Source organism: Lathyrus oleraceus, chromosome 2, assembly GCF_024323335.1.
Source record: "Lathyrus oleraceus cultivar Zhongwan6 chromosome 2, CAAS_Psat_ZW6_1.0, whole genome shotgun sequence".
Lineage (NCBI taxonomy): Eukaryota > Viridiplantae > Streptophyta > Magnoliopsida > Fabales > Fabaceae > Lathyrus > Lathyrus oleraceus.
Window position 1 is genome coordinate 492,473,687 of NC_066580.1, and position 18,757 is coordinate 492,492,443.

General features: G+C 33.6%; 2 protein-coding genes across 2 annotated transcripts; one reads left to right on the forward strand and one right to left on the reverse strand.

Moving 5' to 3' along the window:
• Positions 1 to 6,953: 6,953 nt before the first annotated feature.
• LOC127123949 (casein kinase 1-like protein 10) lies at positions 6,954 to 16,730 on the forward strand. Its single transcript, XM_051054118.1, has 9 exons — positions 6,954 to 7,111; positions 7,337 to 7,437; positions 7,481 to 7,521; positions 8,074 to 8,143; positions 8,432 to 8,580; positions 8,663 to 8,758; positions 9,257 to 9,327; positions 9,857 to 9,890; positions 16,725 to 16,730. Exons 1-9 carry the CDS (start codon positions 6,954 to 6,956, stop codon positions 16,728 to 16,730), a joined length of 726 nt encoding a protein of 241 aa, XP_050910075.1.
• Positions 16,731 to 17,384: 654 nt separating this feature from the next.
• Positions 17,385 to 18,351, reverse strand: LOC127123951 (uncharacterized). Its single transcript, XM_051054119.1, has one exon. It carries the CDS (start codon positions 18,279 to 18,281, stop codon positions 17,385 to 17,387), a length of 897 nt encoding a protein of 298 aa, XP_050910076.1. The 5' UTR covers positions 18,282 to 18,351.
• Positions 18,352 to 18,757: the final 406 nt, after the last annotated feature.

Genomic DNA, 18,757 nt, shown 5'->3' on the forward strand with positions numbered 1-18,757 from the left:
TACAATGTGAATATGATGAATACAAATAAAATTGAGTTTTATTAAGTAATTTCACTTATTAACCATTTATATATAATATGAATCATTAATTTATAGTACTTTAACTTTGTTACTTAGGGATGAAGAAACGTAAAAATTGGTGATGAAGAAGAAAATTATTGAATTTATTCACATATTATATACCATGATACAATGTAAATATGCCGAATACAAATAATATTGATCTTGATTAGGTAATTTAAGTTGGTACCCATTTATATATAATATGAATCATTCATTTATATTTTTTTGACTTTGTTGATTAGTGATGAAGAAACCTAAAATTTGGTAATGGAGAAGAAAAGATTAATTTTTATTACATATAATATACCATAATACAGTGTGAATATGACAAATACAACTATAATTGAGCTTTATTAGGTAATTTCAGTGATTAACCGTGTATATATCATATGAATCATTAATTTATAATCCTCTAAATTTGTTACTTAGTGACGAAGAAACCTAAAATTTGGTGATGGAGAAGAAAATTATAGAATTTATTTATATATAGTATACCATAATACAATGTGAATATGCCAAATACAAATAATATTGATCTTGATTATGTAATTTCACTTGTTACCCATATATATATATATATATATATATATATATATATATATATATATATATATATATATATATATATATATATATATATTTATATGAATCATTCATTTATAGTTTTTTCAATTTGTTGCTGAGTGATGAAGAAACCTAAAATTTGGTGATCGAGATGAAAAATATTTTTTTTTTCATATAATATACCATAATACAATGCGAATATGACGAATACAAATAAAATTGAGTTTTATTATATAATTCACTTATTAACAATTTATATATAATATGAATCATTAAATTATAGTACTTTAACTTTGTTACTTAGGGATGAAGAAACCTAAAACTTGGTGATGGAGAAGAAAATTATTGAATTTATTTATATATTTTATACCAAAATACAATGTGAATATGCCGAATTAAAATAATATTGATCTTTGTTATGTAATTTAAGTTGTTACCCATTTATATATAATATGAATCATTCATTTATATTTTTTTCACTTTAATGCTTAGTGATTAAGAAACCTAAAATTTGGTGATGGAGAAGAAAATATTAATTTTTTTTACATATAATATACCACAATACAATGTGAATATGACAAATACAAATAATATTGAGCTTTATTACGTAATTTCAGTTATTAACCATTTATATATAATATGAATCATTAATTTATAATCCTTTCAATTTGTTACTTAGTGATGAAGAAACCTAAAATTTGGTGATGGAGAAGAAAATTATAGAATTTATTTATACATAGTATACCATAATACAATGTGAATATGCCCAATACAAATAATATCGATCTTATTTATGTAGTTTTAGTTGTTACCCATTTATATGTAATATGAATCATTCATTTATAGTTTTTTTAACTTTGTTTCTTAGTGATGAAGAAACCTGAAGTTTGTTGATGGAGAAGAAAAATATTAAATTATTTTTACATATAATATACCTTAGTATAATGTGAATATGACGAATACAAATAATATTGAGGTTTATTATGTAATTTCAGTTGTTAACCATTTATATATAATATGAACCATTAGTTTATAGTCCTTTAACTTTGTTACATAGTGATGAAGAAATTTAAAACTTGGGGATGGAGAAAAAAAATATTGAATTTATTTACATATAATATATCATAATACAATGTGAAAATGCCGAATACAAATAATATTGATCTTGATTATGTAATTTCACTTGTTACCTATTTATATATAATATGTATCATTTATTTATAGTTTTTTTGACTTTGTTGCTTAGAGATGAAGAAACCTAAAATTTGGTGATGGAGAAGAAAAATATTATTTTTTTTTACATATAATATACCATAATATAATTTATAGTACTTTAACTTTGTTACTTATGGATGAAGAAACTTAAAATTTGGTGTTGAAGAAGAAAATTATTGAATTTATTTACATATTATATACCATGATACAATGTAAATATGCCGAATACAAATAATATTGATCTTGATTATGTAATTTAAGTTGGTACCCATTTAGTTATAATATGAATCATTCATTTATTTTTTTTTCACTTTGTTGATTAGTGATGAAGAAACCTAAAATTTGGTAATGGAGAAGAAAAGATTAATTTTTATTACATATAATATACCATAATACAATGTGAATATGACAAATACAATTATAATTGAGCTTTATTAGGTAATTTCACTTATTAACCGTGTCTATATCAAATGAATCATTAATTTATAATCCTCTAAATTTGTTACTTAGTGACGAAGAAACCTAAATTTTGGTGATAGAGAAGAAAATTATAGAATTTATTTATATATAGTATACCATAATACAATATGAATAGGCCGAATACAAATAATATTGATCTTGATTATGTAATTTCACTTCTTACCCATATATATATATATATATATATATATATATATATATATATATATATATATATATATATATATATATATATATATATATATATATATATATATATATATATATATATATATATATATATATATATATATATATATATATATATATATATATAAAATATGAATCATTCATTTATAGTTTTTTCAATTTGTTGCTTAGTGATGAAGAAACCTAAAATTTGGTGATCGAGATGAAAAATATTTTTTTTCCATATAATATACCATAATACAATGCGAAAATGACGAATACAAATAAAATTGAGTTTTATTATGTAATTTCACTTATTAACCATTTATATATAATATGAATCATTAATTTATAGTACTTTAACTTTGTTACTTAGGGATGAAGAAACCTAAAATTTGGTGATGAAGAAGAAAATTATTGAATTTATTTACAAATTATATACCATGATACAATGTAAATATGCCCAATACAAATAATATTGATCTTGATTATGTAATTTAAGTTGGTACCCATTTAATTATAATATGAATCATTCATTTATATTTTTCTCACTTTGTTGATTAGTGATGAAGAAACCTAAAATTTGGTAATGGAGAAGAAAAGATTAATTTTTATTACATATAATATACCATAATATAGTGTGAATATGACAAATACAATTATAATTGAGCTTTATTAGGTAATTTCACTTATTAACCGTGTATATATCATATGAATCATTAATTTATAATCCTCTAAATTTGTTACTTAGTGATGAAGAAACCTAAAATTTGGCGATGGAGAAGAAAATTATAGAATTTATTTATATATAGTATGCCATAATACAATGTGAATATGCCGAATACAAATAATATTGATATTGATTATGTAATTTCACTTGTTACCCATATATATATATATATATATATATATATATATATATATATATATATATATATATATATATATATATATATACATATATATATATATATATATATATATATATATATATATATATATATATATCATATACATATATATATATATATATATATATATATATATATATATATATATAATATGAATCATTCATTTATAGTTTTTTCAATTTGTTGCTTAGTGATGAAGAAACCTAAAATTTGGTGATCGAGATGAAAAATATGTTTTTTTTCATATTATATACCATAAAATTGAGTTTTATTAAGTAATTTCACTTATTAACCATTTATATATAATATGAATCATTAATTTATAGTAATTTAACTTTGTTACTTAGTGTAAGACCCTAATTTTGACCCTATGATCCCTCATGACATTATATCATTGCTCATTGCTTTTGCCTCAAGGATCATAGCATCTTGGCTCCTTAACCCTAGGGTTGGGACTTGTGTGAGTTGGTTTGAGACCACCAAGCATGCTTGAATTGTATATTATTGCTTTTCTTATTTTGTTTATTAACCAAAAGCATAAAAATATGTCACTAACTGTGTTTGTTTTGAAGCTCAAGCAGTCATGTGATCCAAGGCTCCTAGGATGGCTCCTATACCCATTAAAGTGGCCAGATGAAAGTGAAAGCAAGCATGAAAATGGTTCCTAAAGCTCTCAATCATCATATATGCCTCCCAAATATCTCAAATTTTCAATTTGATCAAGATAAACCAAGGGGCTTGAGGATTGTTTCCCAAGGAAACCCTAATTCAACTGTGCATTGACTATGCCTTGCTCATGAAGCAACCTCAACCTATGATCAAATATAATCAAGGGAAGTTCTTTCATTCATCATTTTATTCATATATGAGCTTATGTGAATGTCCTCAATCATTCATTCATCAAGATTTGAAGTTTGGCTTTGAGAAGTTCATCAGTCAAATCATCTGACTATTTTGAAATCCATTGAGACCTAACTTTTGATGTGTTTGTTAAATGATGATGACCCCAAGAGAAACAATGTCCTTAAGAACCATATGAACAACTTTCATGTCATAGAAAATCCATTTGAAGCTTGGAAGGTCATCATTCATTTCAAAACATTATAGGTCATTTTGACTAAAACCCTAATTTTGGGTCAACTTCCCAAGGACCTAACTCCTTCATTTTTTATGATTTTGAGGTGAGACCAAGTGAATTGGAAAGTTTAAGATGTCTAATTAAATTTTTATGTTGGACAAAATTTCATAATCCTAAAAGAAACACATGTGATAATACAAAAGATTATAGGTCACTTTGGACCAAAGTCATTGAAATGTTAAAAAGTCTAACTTCAAGTGCCCATAACTTTCTCATAAAAAATCCAAATGATCCAAAATTTAAGTCCAAATTGATTGTCTTGAAAGGATCTACAACTTTTATGTTTTAGGTTTTGTCATTTGAGGCTTGCATCTTTGAAACAGAAGGGCTTGAAGTTGGTCCATTTTGGCAAAATTTCCATATACATGTTTTGTACTTTGAACTTCATGGCCAGTTTTCAATATTTTCCCAACTCCAAATGGATTTTTGTTCAAAATAACATTTGTTCCTTATGTAAATACCTTTCCAACTGTTACCCACATGCCTATGTTTCAATTTTGCAAATGGCATTTTCGAAGAAGTGAAATTTTGGGATCAATTATGCATAAGATGTGAAATCTTCTTGCATACTACATTGCCTTGCCATTTGCACGTCCAAACTTCTTTCATTTGTGTTCAACACTCAATTGCAAGTGGTTTTGGGCCTCACATGCGCCTGCACAGGCCCATGCATGGAGGACCCAAGCTCATGCACACACGAGTATTTCATTGCATTGCATCAGTCTTGGCTATAAATAAGATGCTTTGCTCACTTCAAATCTCAACCTAAAGGCGCCTGAAGCTCTGCACAACTGAATCCCCAACCCTCCATTAAAGGAATTCTGAATTTTTTTCTCCATTTTTCAAGCTTGAATTTCAACTTCCTTGGTTGATCTTCAGCTTCAAATTCCTTAGCCTTGCTTCCTTATTACTTCAAGATCAAGCTGCACTGAATAATTGGATTGGATCAAGCACTGAAAAGTTGCACTTCAAAGGTTGATTCTCCAACTGTTTTCCTTCGAATCTCCCTTGTTATTGTGCATTGCTTGGTTTGGTTGGTACCTCTGAAGTCCTCATGTGAGAGGCAATTGATTTGTGCTTTTAATTTTGTGAATTGAACAAGTTCAAATTGAGTACCTTATTTTTCCATCTCAGATTTCTCCTTCTATGAGAGTCTTGAGCAAAAACTAAGGTCACAAGGGTGATGTACATCACCCCAGCTTTCGAATGGTATATAGATCGCGTGCTATGGTTGAGGTTTGAAAACCTGCAACAAGTGGCCGGAACTGGCCTTCTCATCGGAGAAGACGGTGGTGTACACCACCGTCCCCACGCGTCCTAGCCTTAGCCATTGGATGAGTGTTCCACGTTTTAATCTTGGTTGTTGATCTATTTGACTTTATTTAATGCCATGTGCCACGATATTGACTGAGGATCACCATGAGCGCGCGCTTCTCATCCACCAGATCAACCATGTCAATTAATGAAGTGGATCTGATGCCTCAGGATTTTTGCTATTTTTAATTTCTGTTTTAATTTTCTTTTATTCCATTTTATTTTAAAAATTCATAACTTCTTTATTTGGAATCACAAAAATATGGGACCAATTGCAAAAAATTTCTCTTAAATTCTAGTTTCTAAAAATGATTTTTAATTATTTTTGTGATTCCATTTAATCTTTTTGTGAATTATTTCATTTCTGATTGTTTTTAATTCATTTAAAATACTTTTTGATATTCAAAAATGCCAAAAATATTTTCTTAACATCTTTGGATGATGATGAATCTATGAAAAATATTCTCATCAATTTCTTTATTGATTTGTGATTTATTTGAGATTTTAGTTCAATTATGTTATTTTTCTTCATTTTTAATTGTTTAAAATTAGTTTCTGTTTTCAAAAAATGATGAAATTTTTTGTCAAACCTTGTTTGACCATGTTTGACTTATGATGATCCAATCACTACGCCAAAAAGGTTTTTTAACAGCGCATCTTAGACAGCGTTTTTAAAAGAAAGCGCCGTCTAAGGTTAAAATAAAAATAAAACACGGAAAATGTTCTAAAAAAATAATGAAAGCGCTGTCTAAGGGGGGGTCTTAGACAGCGCTTTTAGAAAGCGCTGTCTAAGACCCCCCTTAGACAGCGGTTTTAGAAAGCGCTTTTAAATATAGACCTTAGTCAGCGCTTTTGAGAAAGCGCTGTTTAAAGTCTTTCAATTAAAAAAAAAATTAAAACCAAAAGCGCTGTCTAAGGTGGGGGTTTAGAAAGCGCTTTTGGAAAGAGCTGTCTAAGGCATATCTTAGAAAGCGCTTTCCACAAAAGCGCTGTCTAAGGTCTAATTAGAATTAAATTTCAGACTTCTATTTTCGTTCTCAGTTCTTTTTGTTTTCCCTCCTGCGATTAAACCCCTCCAGCGAACCCTAACAGCCCCGGATATGAAGGACGATGTTATGGGCGGAGCGGAGGATTCCGATGTGTCTGTTGATGATGAGAGTCTTTCGAATGTTACTAAGCAGAAGGTAGCGGCTGCGAAACAGTATATTGAGAACCATTACAAGGAACAGATGAAGAGTCTTCAAGAGAGGAAGGAGCGGTATATTTCATTTCATGATTATTATTTTGGTACTTTAATCATCAATGTAGTCTCTATAACTACTGAAAAATTCAAAATATCACTGAATTTGTAAATTCTCAATTGCATTAGTAATTCATTGATTGAAATGGACTGAGATATTGAAGATTTTGAATTTCGCTGTACATTATGTTGGTTGCGATGGCAAATATGTTGCAGAGTTTTCTAATTCGTCGCTTATAACAGGCAGACCGTCTTGGAAAAGAAGTTGGCTGATGCAGATGTCTCCGAGGAAGATCAAAATAACCTACTTAAGTTTCTAGAGAAGAAGGAAACTGAATATATGCGTCTTCAGAGGCATAAAATGGGTGTTGAGGATTTTTGTATCAGCTGTTAATGTACAAACTGGTGAGGAGGTAGCTGTCAAGCTGGTATGTTAGGTTTTCATAAAGTTTTTAACCCTATTTTGTGGTGAAATGATTAGTTATTGAATTATTTCATAAATATCTTGAGTTTGATTAATGTTTTCATATTTCCAATTGCATTTAGTATCTTAACTGTGTGTATATATAGGATGAAACAACCTTGATTTATACTCTTTCGAACATGCATTTTATAGACTTTCATATTGTGTCCTCATAGTGGTGTTTAAGAATTCCATGTTGTAGACTTTGTTACTTTTAAAGATTAAGTTTGAAGTTTCCTGTATTCTTTTATCGATGCAATGGTGGGAGCAATACTCATGGCTTGGAAGGAATCACGAAGAATTACTATGATTGAAGTTTTATGTGAATTGTCATATTATCTCTACAGGGATGCAAATTGTGGTTAATGTTGTTGCGTTGTAGTTTATCTTCCATCGTTCATCATGCTCTTATGCCTTGTTTTCATAAGTTTGTCCTATCAGTTAATGATATTAGTCTGCTTGTGATATTCTGTGTTTAATTCTTAACCATAATGCCCCGCACCTGAAAATTTTCCAGGAGCCTGTGAAGACCAAGCATCCGCAGCTTCACTATGAATCAAAATTGTATATGCTTCTTCAAGGAGGAAGTAAGTCAACATGGCTATTTCTTTTTGCAGATTTCAGTAGTGAAAATATTAACTAATGGCTAAGGCTAAACTTCCACATGAAAATGATTTCTCCATTATGTTTGTGTGTGTGTTTGTTTTCTTGGAGGATATTCTGATGAATTCATTGATGTCCATAATCTAAACTTATTGGAATCAAAATCGTTTGTCTTAAACAATGCCCTTAAAGTAGATTAATGACTGAAAAGGTTTCAGAAAACAAATGAGAAGTTTCCTTTTGAGTAATCCAACTTGGCTCTTTATTTGCAGCTGGGGTGCCTCACCTGAAGTGGTTTGGAGTTGAGGGAGACTACAATGTGATGGCGATCGACCTTCTTGGACCTAGTCTGGAAGATCTGTTCAATTATTGTAACCGGAAGTTAACATTGAAGACAGTGTTAATGCTTGCTGATCAATTAGTAAGTCAAAATGGAAACTATATGAAGTTAAAGGCCTTATATAGTGATACTAATGTTTCAATTGGTCCATACTATTGTTCAGATTAACAGGGTTGAATATATGCATTCAAGAGGTTTCCTTCACCGTGACATAAAGCCAGACAATTTTTTAATGGGCCTAGGACGTAAAGCAAATCAGGTATATTATCTTGTTGGAATGATTTCTTTCAAATTTTGTATGTTTCTCTTTTTTATTTTTATTCCACCATTTTGTTTTTGAAGGTTTTGGTTATTCTATCCGGTCGTGTTTGATGCTTAGTTGGTTAAGACTGGTTAGGTCAGGTGAAGGTTTATGAGTCTTTTCTATGACAAACCATGAAGTGGATTTTAACCTGTCATGGCCACTTCCTCCTTGAAACTCACGGTTTTTTTCCTGGCAAAAGTTGATTGGCCTTGGGCCACATTTAGAGTCAAAGCACTTCCTCTGGCTCTCTTTCTCGTATTTTGGATGGATTTTCTTGGAGCATGTCTTCATTTCTGAATCTTTTTCTTCTACTTTATTTAAATGGAATCCTTTTTGCTGCCATTAAAAACAATGATTGATAGATTCTGATACGAAATGATGAAGTTGAACATGCAAACTCCAGTTCTTTTAGGTTCTAACTTTATTTATATCATGTCGGGTACCTCATTTCAGGTCTACATCATTGACTATGGCCTCGCCAAAAAATTCAGAGATCTTCAGACTCATAAGCACATACCATACAGGTAAATTTGTCACGATTACTATTTCAAGATATAATATTAAGACTTGCAAAAAATTCTTTGGGGGGCAGAGCCAACATGCTGTTTCCATATTAATTTTACATGCCTTCCTTTTTATTTTAAGCATTCACATCACTTTCATAGGTATTCTGCTACTTTTTCAATTGAATGCTGTTTACCTATATTAAGTGGTATCAGTATCATTCACTCTATTCACAACAGTGATAATTGAGATTAGTGTAAAATATCTCAAGTGTGGCCGTGTTTGCAAGCATGCACATATGCTTATGAGTAATTGGAATTGATACTGTTAGATTCTGCACTGTAAGTTCGATAGTGTTTGAAATGAATATTTTGCCTTGTCATCCATGACTTGGTCTCAGGTCTCTACTGTCACTTGTCTGTTTTCTCTTTCCAACACCAAATACACTACAAAAATGTTCTTTCACTTTAATTTACATTATAGTTTTATTTTTTTTAATTGAGTAAATTCATATTTCTTTAGTTACGAAAAGCTCTTTTTCTTGTGCAGAGAAAACAAGAACCTTACAGGAACAAAAATTTTCGTATACCTTAGACAGCGCTTTTGTAAAAAGCGCTGTCTAAGGGGGGGATTAGAAAGCGCTTTAGGCAAAAGCGCTGTCTAAGGGGGGGGGGGGGGGGGGGGGGGGGGGGGGGCTTAGACAGCGCTTTTTGAAAAGCGCTGTCTAAGGTATACCTAAAAAAATTAAAATAGGAGGGTCTTAGAAAGCGCTTTTGGCCAAAGCGCTGTCTAAGGGGGTGGGGCTTAGACAGCGCTTTTCAAAAGCGCTGTCTAAGGTATACCTAAAAAATTTAAAATAAGAGGGTCTTATAAAGCGCTTTTGGCCAAAGCGCTGTCTAAGGGGGGGGGGGCTTAGACAGCGCTTTTAAGATTTAAAAAAGCGCTGTCTAAACCTTTAGCAGCGGAGGTTTAGACAGCGCTTTAAAGCGCTGTCTAAGGCTAAAAAAAGCGCTGTCTAAGGTCTTGTTTGTTGTAGTGAATTGGACTTTTCCAAGTTGATTTGAATTGGATTTGAAGTTTGACCTTTATTTGTTCATTTTATTTCAAGTATTATTTTAATTCCAAAAAATACCAAAAATATTTTTGTTATTTCTTGACTTCTAAGTTTCATCTCACTTCTATTTACCATTGATTGATGTTGATTCCATTCATATTTGGTCAATGTGTTTTGCTTATGTCATTTGAATTTCAATTATTTACATTCCATTTCCATCTTCTTCTTCTTCTTTTTTCTTTTTGACCAATGAGTTAATGATTGGTGGTTAGCCTTTACATATGAGAGGCTTAAGCTTCTTTGATCCAAATCAAATTCATCTTGATCAAAGATCAAGTGAATTGCTTTGCATTAAAGATAGGTTCCTTCTTGGTCAAGCAAAAATCCTAAATCCATACAAGGTCATTCTTATTTTCTTTTGGCATGGCAAGTTGTAGGAGTTTGGCTTACTAGTCATGATCTCTAACTTGTGTTTATTTGCCTATAGTTTTATTGACCGACCTCGGATAGGTGTGACTACTACATTAGTCCACTTACGATTGCTTAACATATCGCTAAATTGCCTTATGGCACACTAACACTAACTACTAATCACTAACTTTTAATTCAAGCATTTAATTCTTGCAATTTACTTTAATGCAATTTAATTTCTTGCTCATTAATTCATTTGTCTTTGCCCTTTTCTCACTTGAGCTCATGTTTATGTTTATGTCATTTGCCTTTTGCTCACTTGAGCACATTATTGTGTATATACTATTGCCTTGTGCTTGTTTTGTTTTTGTTTGTGTGAACCCAATGCAAATGGAGAAAGGACTTAGATTTAGGACCTTACATATGCTAAATGGAGTTTCAAGAGCAACTAGGCCTCATGCCTTTAGAATGCTTAATCTTGAAGATGACATTGAAATGACCCCTAATTCTTAACTCATTCTTGTCCATTCTTTTTATTGCATTGTGGAACTTTTTTATTTATGTGTTCTTGTGATAGGGATACCAAACTTGAGCTATTAGAAAGACCATTGTCATGACCATCCAAGATAAGAGAGACAAATCCAAATTGGAAGATCCTAAGAGCTTGATTGATATTTGCTTGCTTGATTGAGTTAATTGCTTATTGCTTGCTAAGTCCAAAGGAAAGGAGCAACTTGGATCATCTTTATGATCTCAAGAAGGGAACTCCAAGTGGTTTTATTTCTCTTCTCTCATCTTTGCATGTTTAGGACCTAGCCCTTCTCTTCTTCTCTCCACTCTAACCCAAGCCAAACTCTTTGTGCAAACATTAACATTGCTTTTCAACAATTAGAAACCTAGGCAATATGCCTTTGATTTTTTCAAACTCTTTTCATAACACTTATTTTGAATTGAATCTTAAGTCAACTTTGACTATATTTTATGAATACTTTACATTTGTAAGTACAAGTCACCCAAATTGTTTTTATGGTTCCAATGACCATTTGTGTTAAAGATTTTCATAAACATTAGCTATTAGGTTTGAGTTATCATAGAGGTTGATATAATACTCACCTGTATCCTTAGTTTTGGACTATAAGTCTTCCATGCTTATTATAGGGTTAACCCCTCACTAGCATGTTGAAGCTCTCCTCACATGGGGGATTTGTGGTTTTGGGTTGAGTTTTCTCCCTTTGATAACAAAAGACCTTAAGGCTTTTGACTAATCAATTCACCAACTTCTTTTGAGATTTTTACCCCGAACTACGAGGTTTTGATCCTACCTTTTTAAAGATGGTACGTAGGCAATGGGTTTATCCATTCAAACACCAAAAATTGTAAATAATCTGTATATTCTCCTCTCATCTCCCCAATCATGTTTGCACAAATATCTTTCAAAAATACCAACCTACCATACAACATTTGTAAAAAGGGCTCCCTTAGAGTACTAAGGATGTTTTGGGTGCTTAAAACCTTCCCATTGCATAACCAACCCCCTTACCCAGATCTCTGACATTTTTATTAGTTTTTATTTGATAAAACTTCTTGGTTTTTGTTTGCTTTCTAACCTTTCCTTTGGATAAATAGAAGTGCGGTGGCGACTCGAATTGTATGATTTACTTTTGATTTAGTCAATAAATCTAAAGGTAACGAATACACCGCTACAGAAAAGTGGCGACTCTGCTGGGGAAACATTTTCCTAGTGGGTTTTGCCTACTTTTTACCTTTGTTGTATTGTATGTTTATATTATTTGTGACATATTTTTGTGCAAATTTGGGATGACTGTATTGTTTGTAATGTATGAATTGCTTGATATATCAATTGCTTGTGTGCTTGGTGGTCTCTTGTGAGATGAGTTTTATACCCAAACTCGAGTGCACTTATGATAGGAGAATGGCATAGTCTTGTTGACTTGTGTGGATTTATTCCTTAGCAAGTTGACTTGCAAGCCCATTCACTTGGTGGAGGTTATGTTGGGATCAATAATGTCACACGAGTAATCGTGGTTAGGCATTAGTCTTTCCAATATATGCCTTAGAAGCCAAGGACCTTAGATTACCTAACCCATCTTGGCCTATTCTAGGACGTAGTGCGAAGGTCGTTTAAGTGTAAGATTTGATACGATTGTTACGCGATACTGCACTCATAAGAGTCTCTCTTAAGAATATTTTTGGAATACGAGTAGTCGTTTATCCGATAATATCCGAAAGATGGGATGATGACTATGGGAACCTCTTGTAGAACATGATTGTCAGGTTTAACCATAGTGCACTCACTTTGGGTGGTTCTTAACCGAGACTCCATGCTCGTGACTTGCAACAAACCCTTGATTCGCGGTTGATCTGTTCTCGTATATCCTTAATATCAATGGAACTTGGATGTTGATAAAGTGTAAATCATAATCCACCAAAATGGATGATTAATATTAAGGATGACTTGATCCATCCCGTGACCTTTGTGTGGCGTGATTTGCTTGATCCTTGAGTGTGATTGTTGCATCCATGCATTCATGCATTCATACACATCCATATCATCAACAATGAGAAAATTTTCAAGGAACTTAAGAGGTCTATTTGCAATTTTTTAGACATGGATAAGCAAAGAAGGAATACGAAGAAGTACAATTTCAGACAATTCGACTTGAAAGAGTTAAGGAGTTTGACATCCTATGTATTAGATCCCTTGGAGTTCAAAGCTCGCCATGGGAAGCTTCTGTCTATTCTTGCTACTCGGGTGGATGAAGGTCTGATGAGTGTGTTGGTACAGTTCTATGATCCCTTGTACCGTTGCTTCACTTTTCCGGATTTCCAGCTTTTGCCTACGCTTGAGGAGTATGCCTATCTTGTGGGTATACCTATTCTAGATCAGTTGTCGTTCAGTGGCTTGGAGAGAGTTCCTTCTTCCCAAGAGATTGTTGATCTGTTGCATATAGATGAATATATTATTGGTGCTCATATGACTACCAAAGGTGGAATTCAAGGTCTCCCATATGATTTCCTCATTGCTCAAGCTACTTATTTTGGGAAGGCCATGAGTGAGGACGCCTTTGAGGCCATATTTGTACTTCTCATCTATGGGATAGTGTTATTCCCCAACATCGACAATTTTGTGGATGTAAACGCTATTAGGATTTTCTCTACTCTTAATCACGTTCCTACTCTGTTGGGTGACACTTATTTCTCTTTGCATATGAGGAATGCAAAGGGTGGTGATACCATTGTGTGTTGTTTGCCTCTGTTGTACAAGTGGTTTATTTCACACTTGCCACAGACGCTCGCCTTCAAGGAGAACAAAGGATGTCTATGGTGGTCCACGAGACTTATGTCTCTCACTAATGATGATATCTTTTGGTACAGTCATGTGTATGATGGTGTGCAGATTATTGACTCTTGTGGTGAATTCTCCAATGTGCCTCTTCTTGGTACGTGTGGTGGAATTAACTACAACTCTGTTTTGGCACGTCGTCAGCTTGGGTTCCCCTTAAAGGATAAACCTAATAACGTTCTGTTAGAAGGTGTGTTCTTTCAAGAGGGTAAAGATCCCCGAAACTTGAAGGGCAAAATGGTCCGCGCTTGGCGCAAGATTCATAAGAAGGGAAGGAAAGAGCTTGGTCCAAAGAATTGTATTGCTTTGGAACCCTACACCTCATGGGTGAGGAAGAGAGCTTCTGAGTACCATATGCTCTATGATTACCCGAGTGAAGGAGAATTGTCATCCAAGGCGCAGCGGAATTTAAAAATTTCTCCATTTAGTGATCCTTACGAATGGGCATGATCAGTGATAGAATCGTTACCTCTTGTGGCGATCACGAACGTTGAACGATGACAACGTCTCTACTCAGTCCACACGAACGTATTCCTTCAATCTCAGTGCTAGCTAGTACGAATGAAGGCTTTGAGTAAGAGAGAGAGGGAAACGAAATTCCAAGTCTTCACTTGAGTGTTAGTCTGAATTACAATGCTTCTACCTGTCGCACCTCGAAAAATGGGGATACGACTTTAAGCGAAGCGCGATTGCACGCTCACAATGATGGACTGAACAGAGTCGCCACTGAACTTTATTTATTCCTAAAAAGGAAAGGGGAAATATCGATAAAACCTCTAAAAGAAAGGATAAGATATGGTCATTGCAACCAATATCAGGGTTCGGGAGTCAATTACGCAAGGGGAAGGTATTAGCTCCCCTCACGTCCGTTGTACTCAACGGGAACCATTAGGTCAGTTGTGTGCATAGTGTTAGTTTGAAATGTTAGGCTTTAAGTTATTAGGTGGGAAAGAAAGAATAGAAGAGAGGAGAATATTTTTGGATTTTTTGACGAAGGACTAAACCTAAGTTTTTTATTAGTGGGCCTGACAAGATTTACAAATCCTGCTCCTACGTATCTCAATAGAGAAGTCAAGGCTTACGTAGTTCTGGGTAGAAAAATGTTTTGTTTGTTGGTCGATTTTAGCGAAAGCTACTTTGTGTCAAATCGACGAAAACATTGTTGGACTACCCAAAACAGGTGGAAAAACATTGCCTTGCATTGTTTTGAAACAAAGTACCTTTCGTTTGAGAAAAGGTTTAAGAGTCAATCGCACGGCGGCGAGAAAGAGTTTAATTGGTTTGATGTGTTTTGAGTAATGGCGAGAACTTGGATGAGCGAGATATCCATCTCGAATCCTAGTCTCAGGAGTTCGTGGTATACACCACGTTCCATTTCCATCTTATTTGCAAGAATGTTTAATAAGCATTAAGTGTTTTTGAGGTTTGATTGAGAAAGGGTTTGAAGAAACCACATTGACAATTTTAAACAATGGCGAGAGCTAAGATAGGCGAGGCATCCGCCTCGAATCTTAATCTCAGGAGTGCACGGTATACACCATGTTCCATTTCCATCTTTATTGAAAAAGTATTAAGGTAGGAATTAAGTATTTTAAAGTTTGAAAGATGAATACTTACGACCGGCAAGCTCTTACAGCTTGGGTCTAAGACTCGGGACTACGTCTGGACATTCCACCCAGACAGTCTGTTTCTTTCCAATATTGCTACGAAAATGATCCGAATATTTACGAATGTTTTGGAGGGAAGACGAATATTTATGGCTTGCAAGCTCTTACAGCTTGAGCCTAATATTCAGGATTATAACTGGATATTCCATCCAAGATAATCTTTTTCTTCATATTTTACTTAGAAAAAGATTTGAATATTAGAGTGTGGAAGAGAAGACGAATATTTACGGCTTGCAAACTCTTACAGCTTGAGCCTAATATTCGGGATTATAACTGGATATTCCATCCAGGATAATCTTTTTCTTCACGTTTTATTTAGAAAAAAGATTTGAATATTGGAGTATGGGAGAGAAGACGAATATTTACGGCTTGCAAGCTCTTACAGCTTGAGCCTAATATTCGGGATTATAACTGGATATTCCATCTAGGATAATCTTTTTCTTCACGTTTTATTTAGAAAAAGATTTGAATATTGGAGTGTTAATGGAAGAAGGGCTTGAAATTGTATTTGAAGGTGATGAGGAAATGAAATTGAATGTTGAATGTAATTATTTACATGTGTAAAAGTATGGACATGGGTACTAATTACCTAACTAGATTAATTGACACACAAAAATCGACTAATCGAATAAAAAAATAATATCGGAAATTCAACCATTAATTAAATCTAAAAGGTAAACATTTAAAGATACAAACAACTAAATAACGATCAAATTAAATTGATAAAAATTTAAATTAAAATAAATAGTAGAAGTTATATACAAAAATTAAATAAAATAGTAAGCATAACAAATAGAAACATGAAGATTTGCTAGCCCCAAGTATCGAACCCACCCTGCTAAAGACAATGAAACTACTCTCTCTCCACTAGGCCACTCATGGTTATTTATAATTTTAATAATAACTTGAATATTTGAACAGAACTAGCTGAAGATAGTTTAGAAACAAATTAATTAAAATGAGATGGGCTACTGTTAATGGACCACTTAATTAAATGATGGAGGAATATAAAACACAACCTTAGCCGCCTGGCTGTTGGGTTGAGATAACCACACGTTAATGCCATTAAATCCAACATATAATAATTACTGGAAAGGTTGCAAAAGAAGAACTAAACGGTCATTAAAAAAATTTAAAAGGAATTTTAAATGCTCTTAAAAAAAATGAATTGGGGACACGAAACAAATCCAGAGGATTCATTTGTCTTCCTCACAAAGACAGAGCTCTTTCTCTCTCAAACTCTCATCGTCGTTCCAATCTCCCAATCGCTCGCATCAATCTCTCCATCACTCACAAACACCCTAAATCTGAACCTCAACCCTCTCGTTCTCATTCCATCTCCCAATCTCAACCTCATCCTCAAACTCACTCTACATGCCAAAAACAAATGCTTCAGAGAGATTCAAGCAAAAAAACTCACCTTCGGCGGTGGTAATGACGAGTTTGCAACTGCCTCCCTTCGCTAGGTTTCAGGTTTTTTATGCCGTTTTTGGGATTAGGGTTTCATTTGTGGTCGCCTCCGATTTTTCGTTTTTTTCAATCGTTTCCACTCTCACCCTTTATATTCAACAGGCTAGGGTTTCAAATTGGTCTATGGAGATCCAGAAGGGGCGTCTCTGCCAAATCCTTTCGGTGCTCAGAATTTTGGTCTGCCTCTTTGATGCTTGGATTTGGAAAAGGTAACGTGAACCTATGCTTTTTCTTTGAATTTTGTCTCAACTCTCTTTTGGGCATTTTTTGAATTTCTGACGCCTTGCTAATTGCTATGTTTTTACTGCAGTGAACTTGGTGAAAACATGAGTAATTTCGGTTCTTACATGGCTTTGGTTTTGAACTCAGTTTTGGATGGCTGTTAGGGTCTTTCTGAAGAAGGTTGTAGAAGGAGTTCACCCTTGACATGACATTCTGTTCATCAGAGGCTGGTTGGATTTGAGAGTCGTTGAATAAATATTGTGTGAATTCCTCCAACTTTGCTCTATCACTAGCGAAGCTGGAGTTTTCAGGTCCCATATGTTCTGTAATGCAGTGTCCAATGTGATTAACCAAATCTTCAATCGACATAGAAGGGTAAAGACCAGGAAACTTGATCTGATCCAAATTGCTGAGAAACTTCAATGATTCAGCTCCTCTGCTCTTGAAACCTCTGATTGCATGAGGGTTCATCACTGAGCTAGGTGAGGTGATTTCTTGGAAATTATTTTCAACAACTTCACCCATAAGATTATGTTCACTTCTGGAAGAAGATGATTGACCTGCAGATCCCGATTCCACATCCTGCAATCCAAAAATCCCAGCATGACCTTCACTTTTTGAATCAAAACCATCATTGGTTTCAATGCGGTCGTGAATTGCAGTTCCAGTCTCAAAATAAGGAGACTCCAACACGAAATCCTGCTGTTGGCTCAGAAAATTGAGACGGGGATCACACTGTATGAGCTTCTCAAAATGCCTCCCTAACAAACCTTGAGGGCATTGCATAAAGTGTCGCCTATGAATGCTGGCTTGTCCACCGGTAAAGTCTGATGTTGCTTGCCACAAGGTATGCTTCCTTGTTGGAGTGGTTTTTTTTGAAATGCTTGTAAATTGTATGGATGTTAGAAAATTTAGATGGATTGTGCATAGATGGAATTAGAAATGATTGTAATCTTTTTTTGGGACTGCTATGAATTTCCTGCTACAAGTTGCTGTTGGTGCCATGTTCGACTGACATTATTGCCTTGTGAATTGGTAGGTTCGTCAATGGACAGCTGCATGCTTGGTTTCTTGGTGCACCGACTAATGAATAGACTTGGAGGTGTATCATGGCATGGTGGTATGGTTGCAAATGTGTAGACTTTCTTCTGCCAATCTCAGGAAAGAGATAGCCGGCTTAAAGTTTACCCAAGTTTCCATTGCGGGAGACCATTGTCTTGTAAGTAGTCATAACTTCTCGGAGTGTAGCGATGCGTTTACGA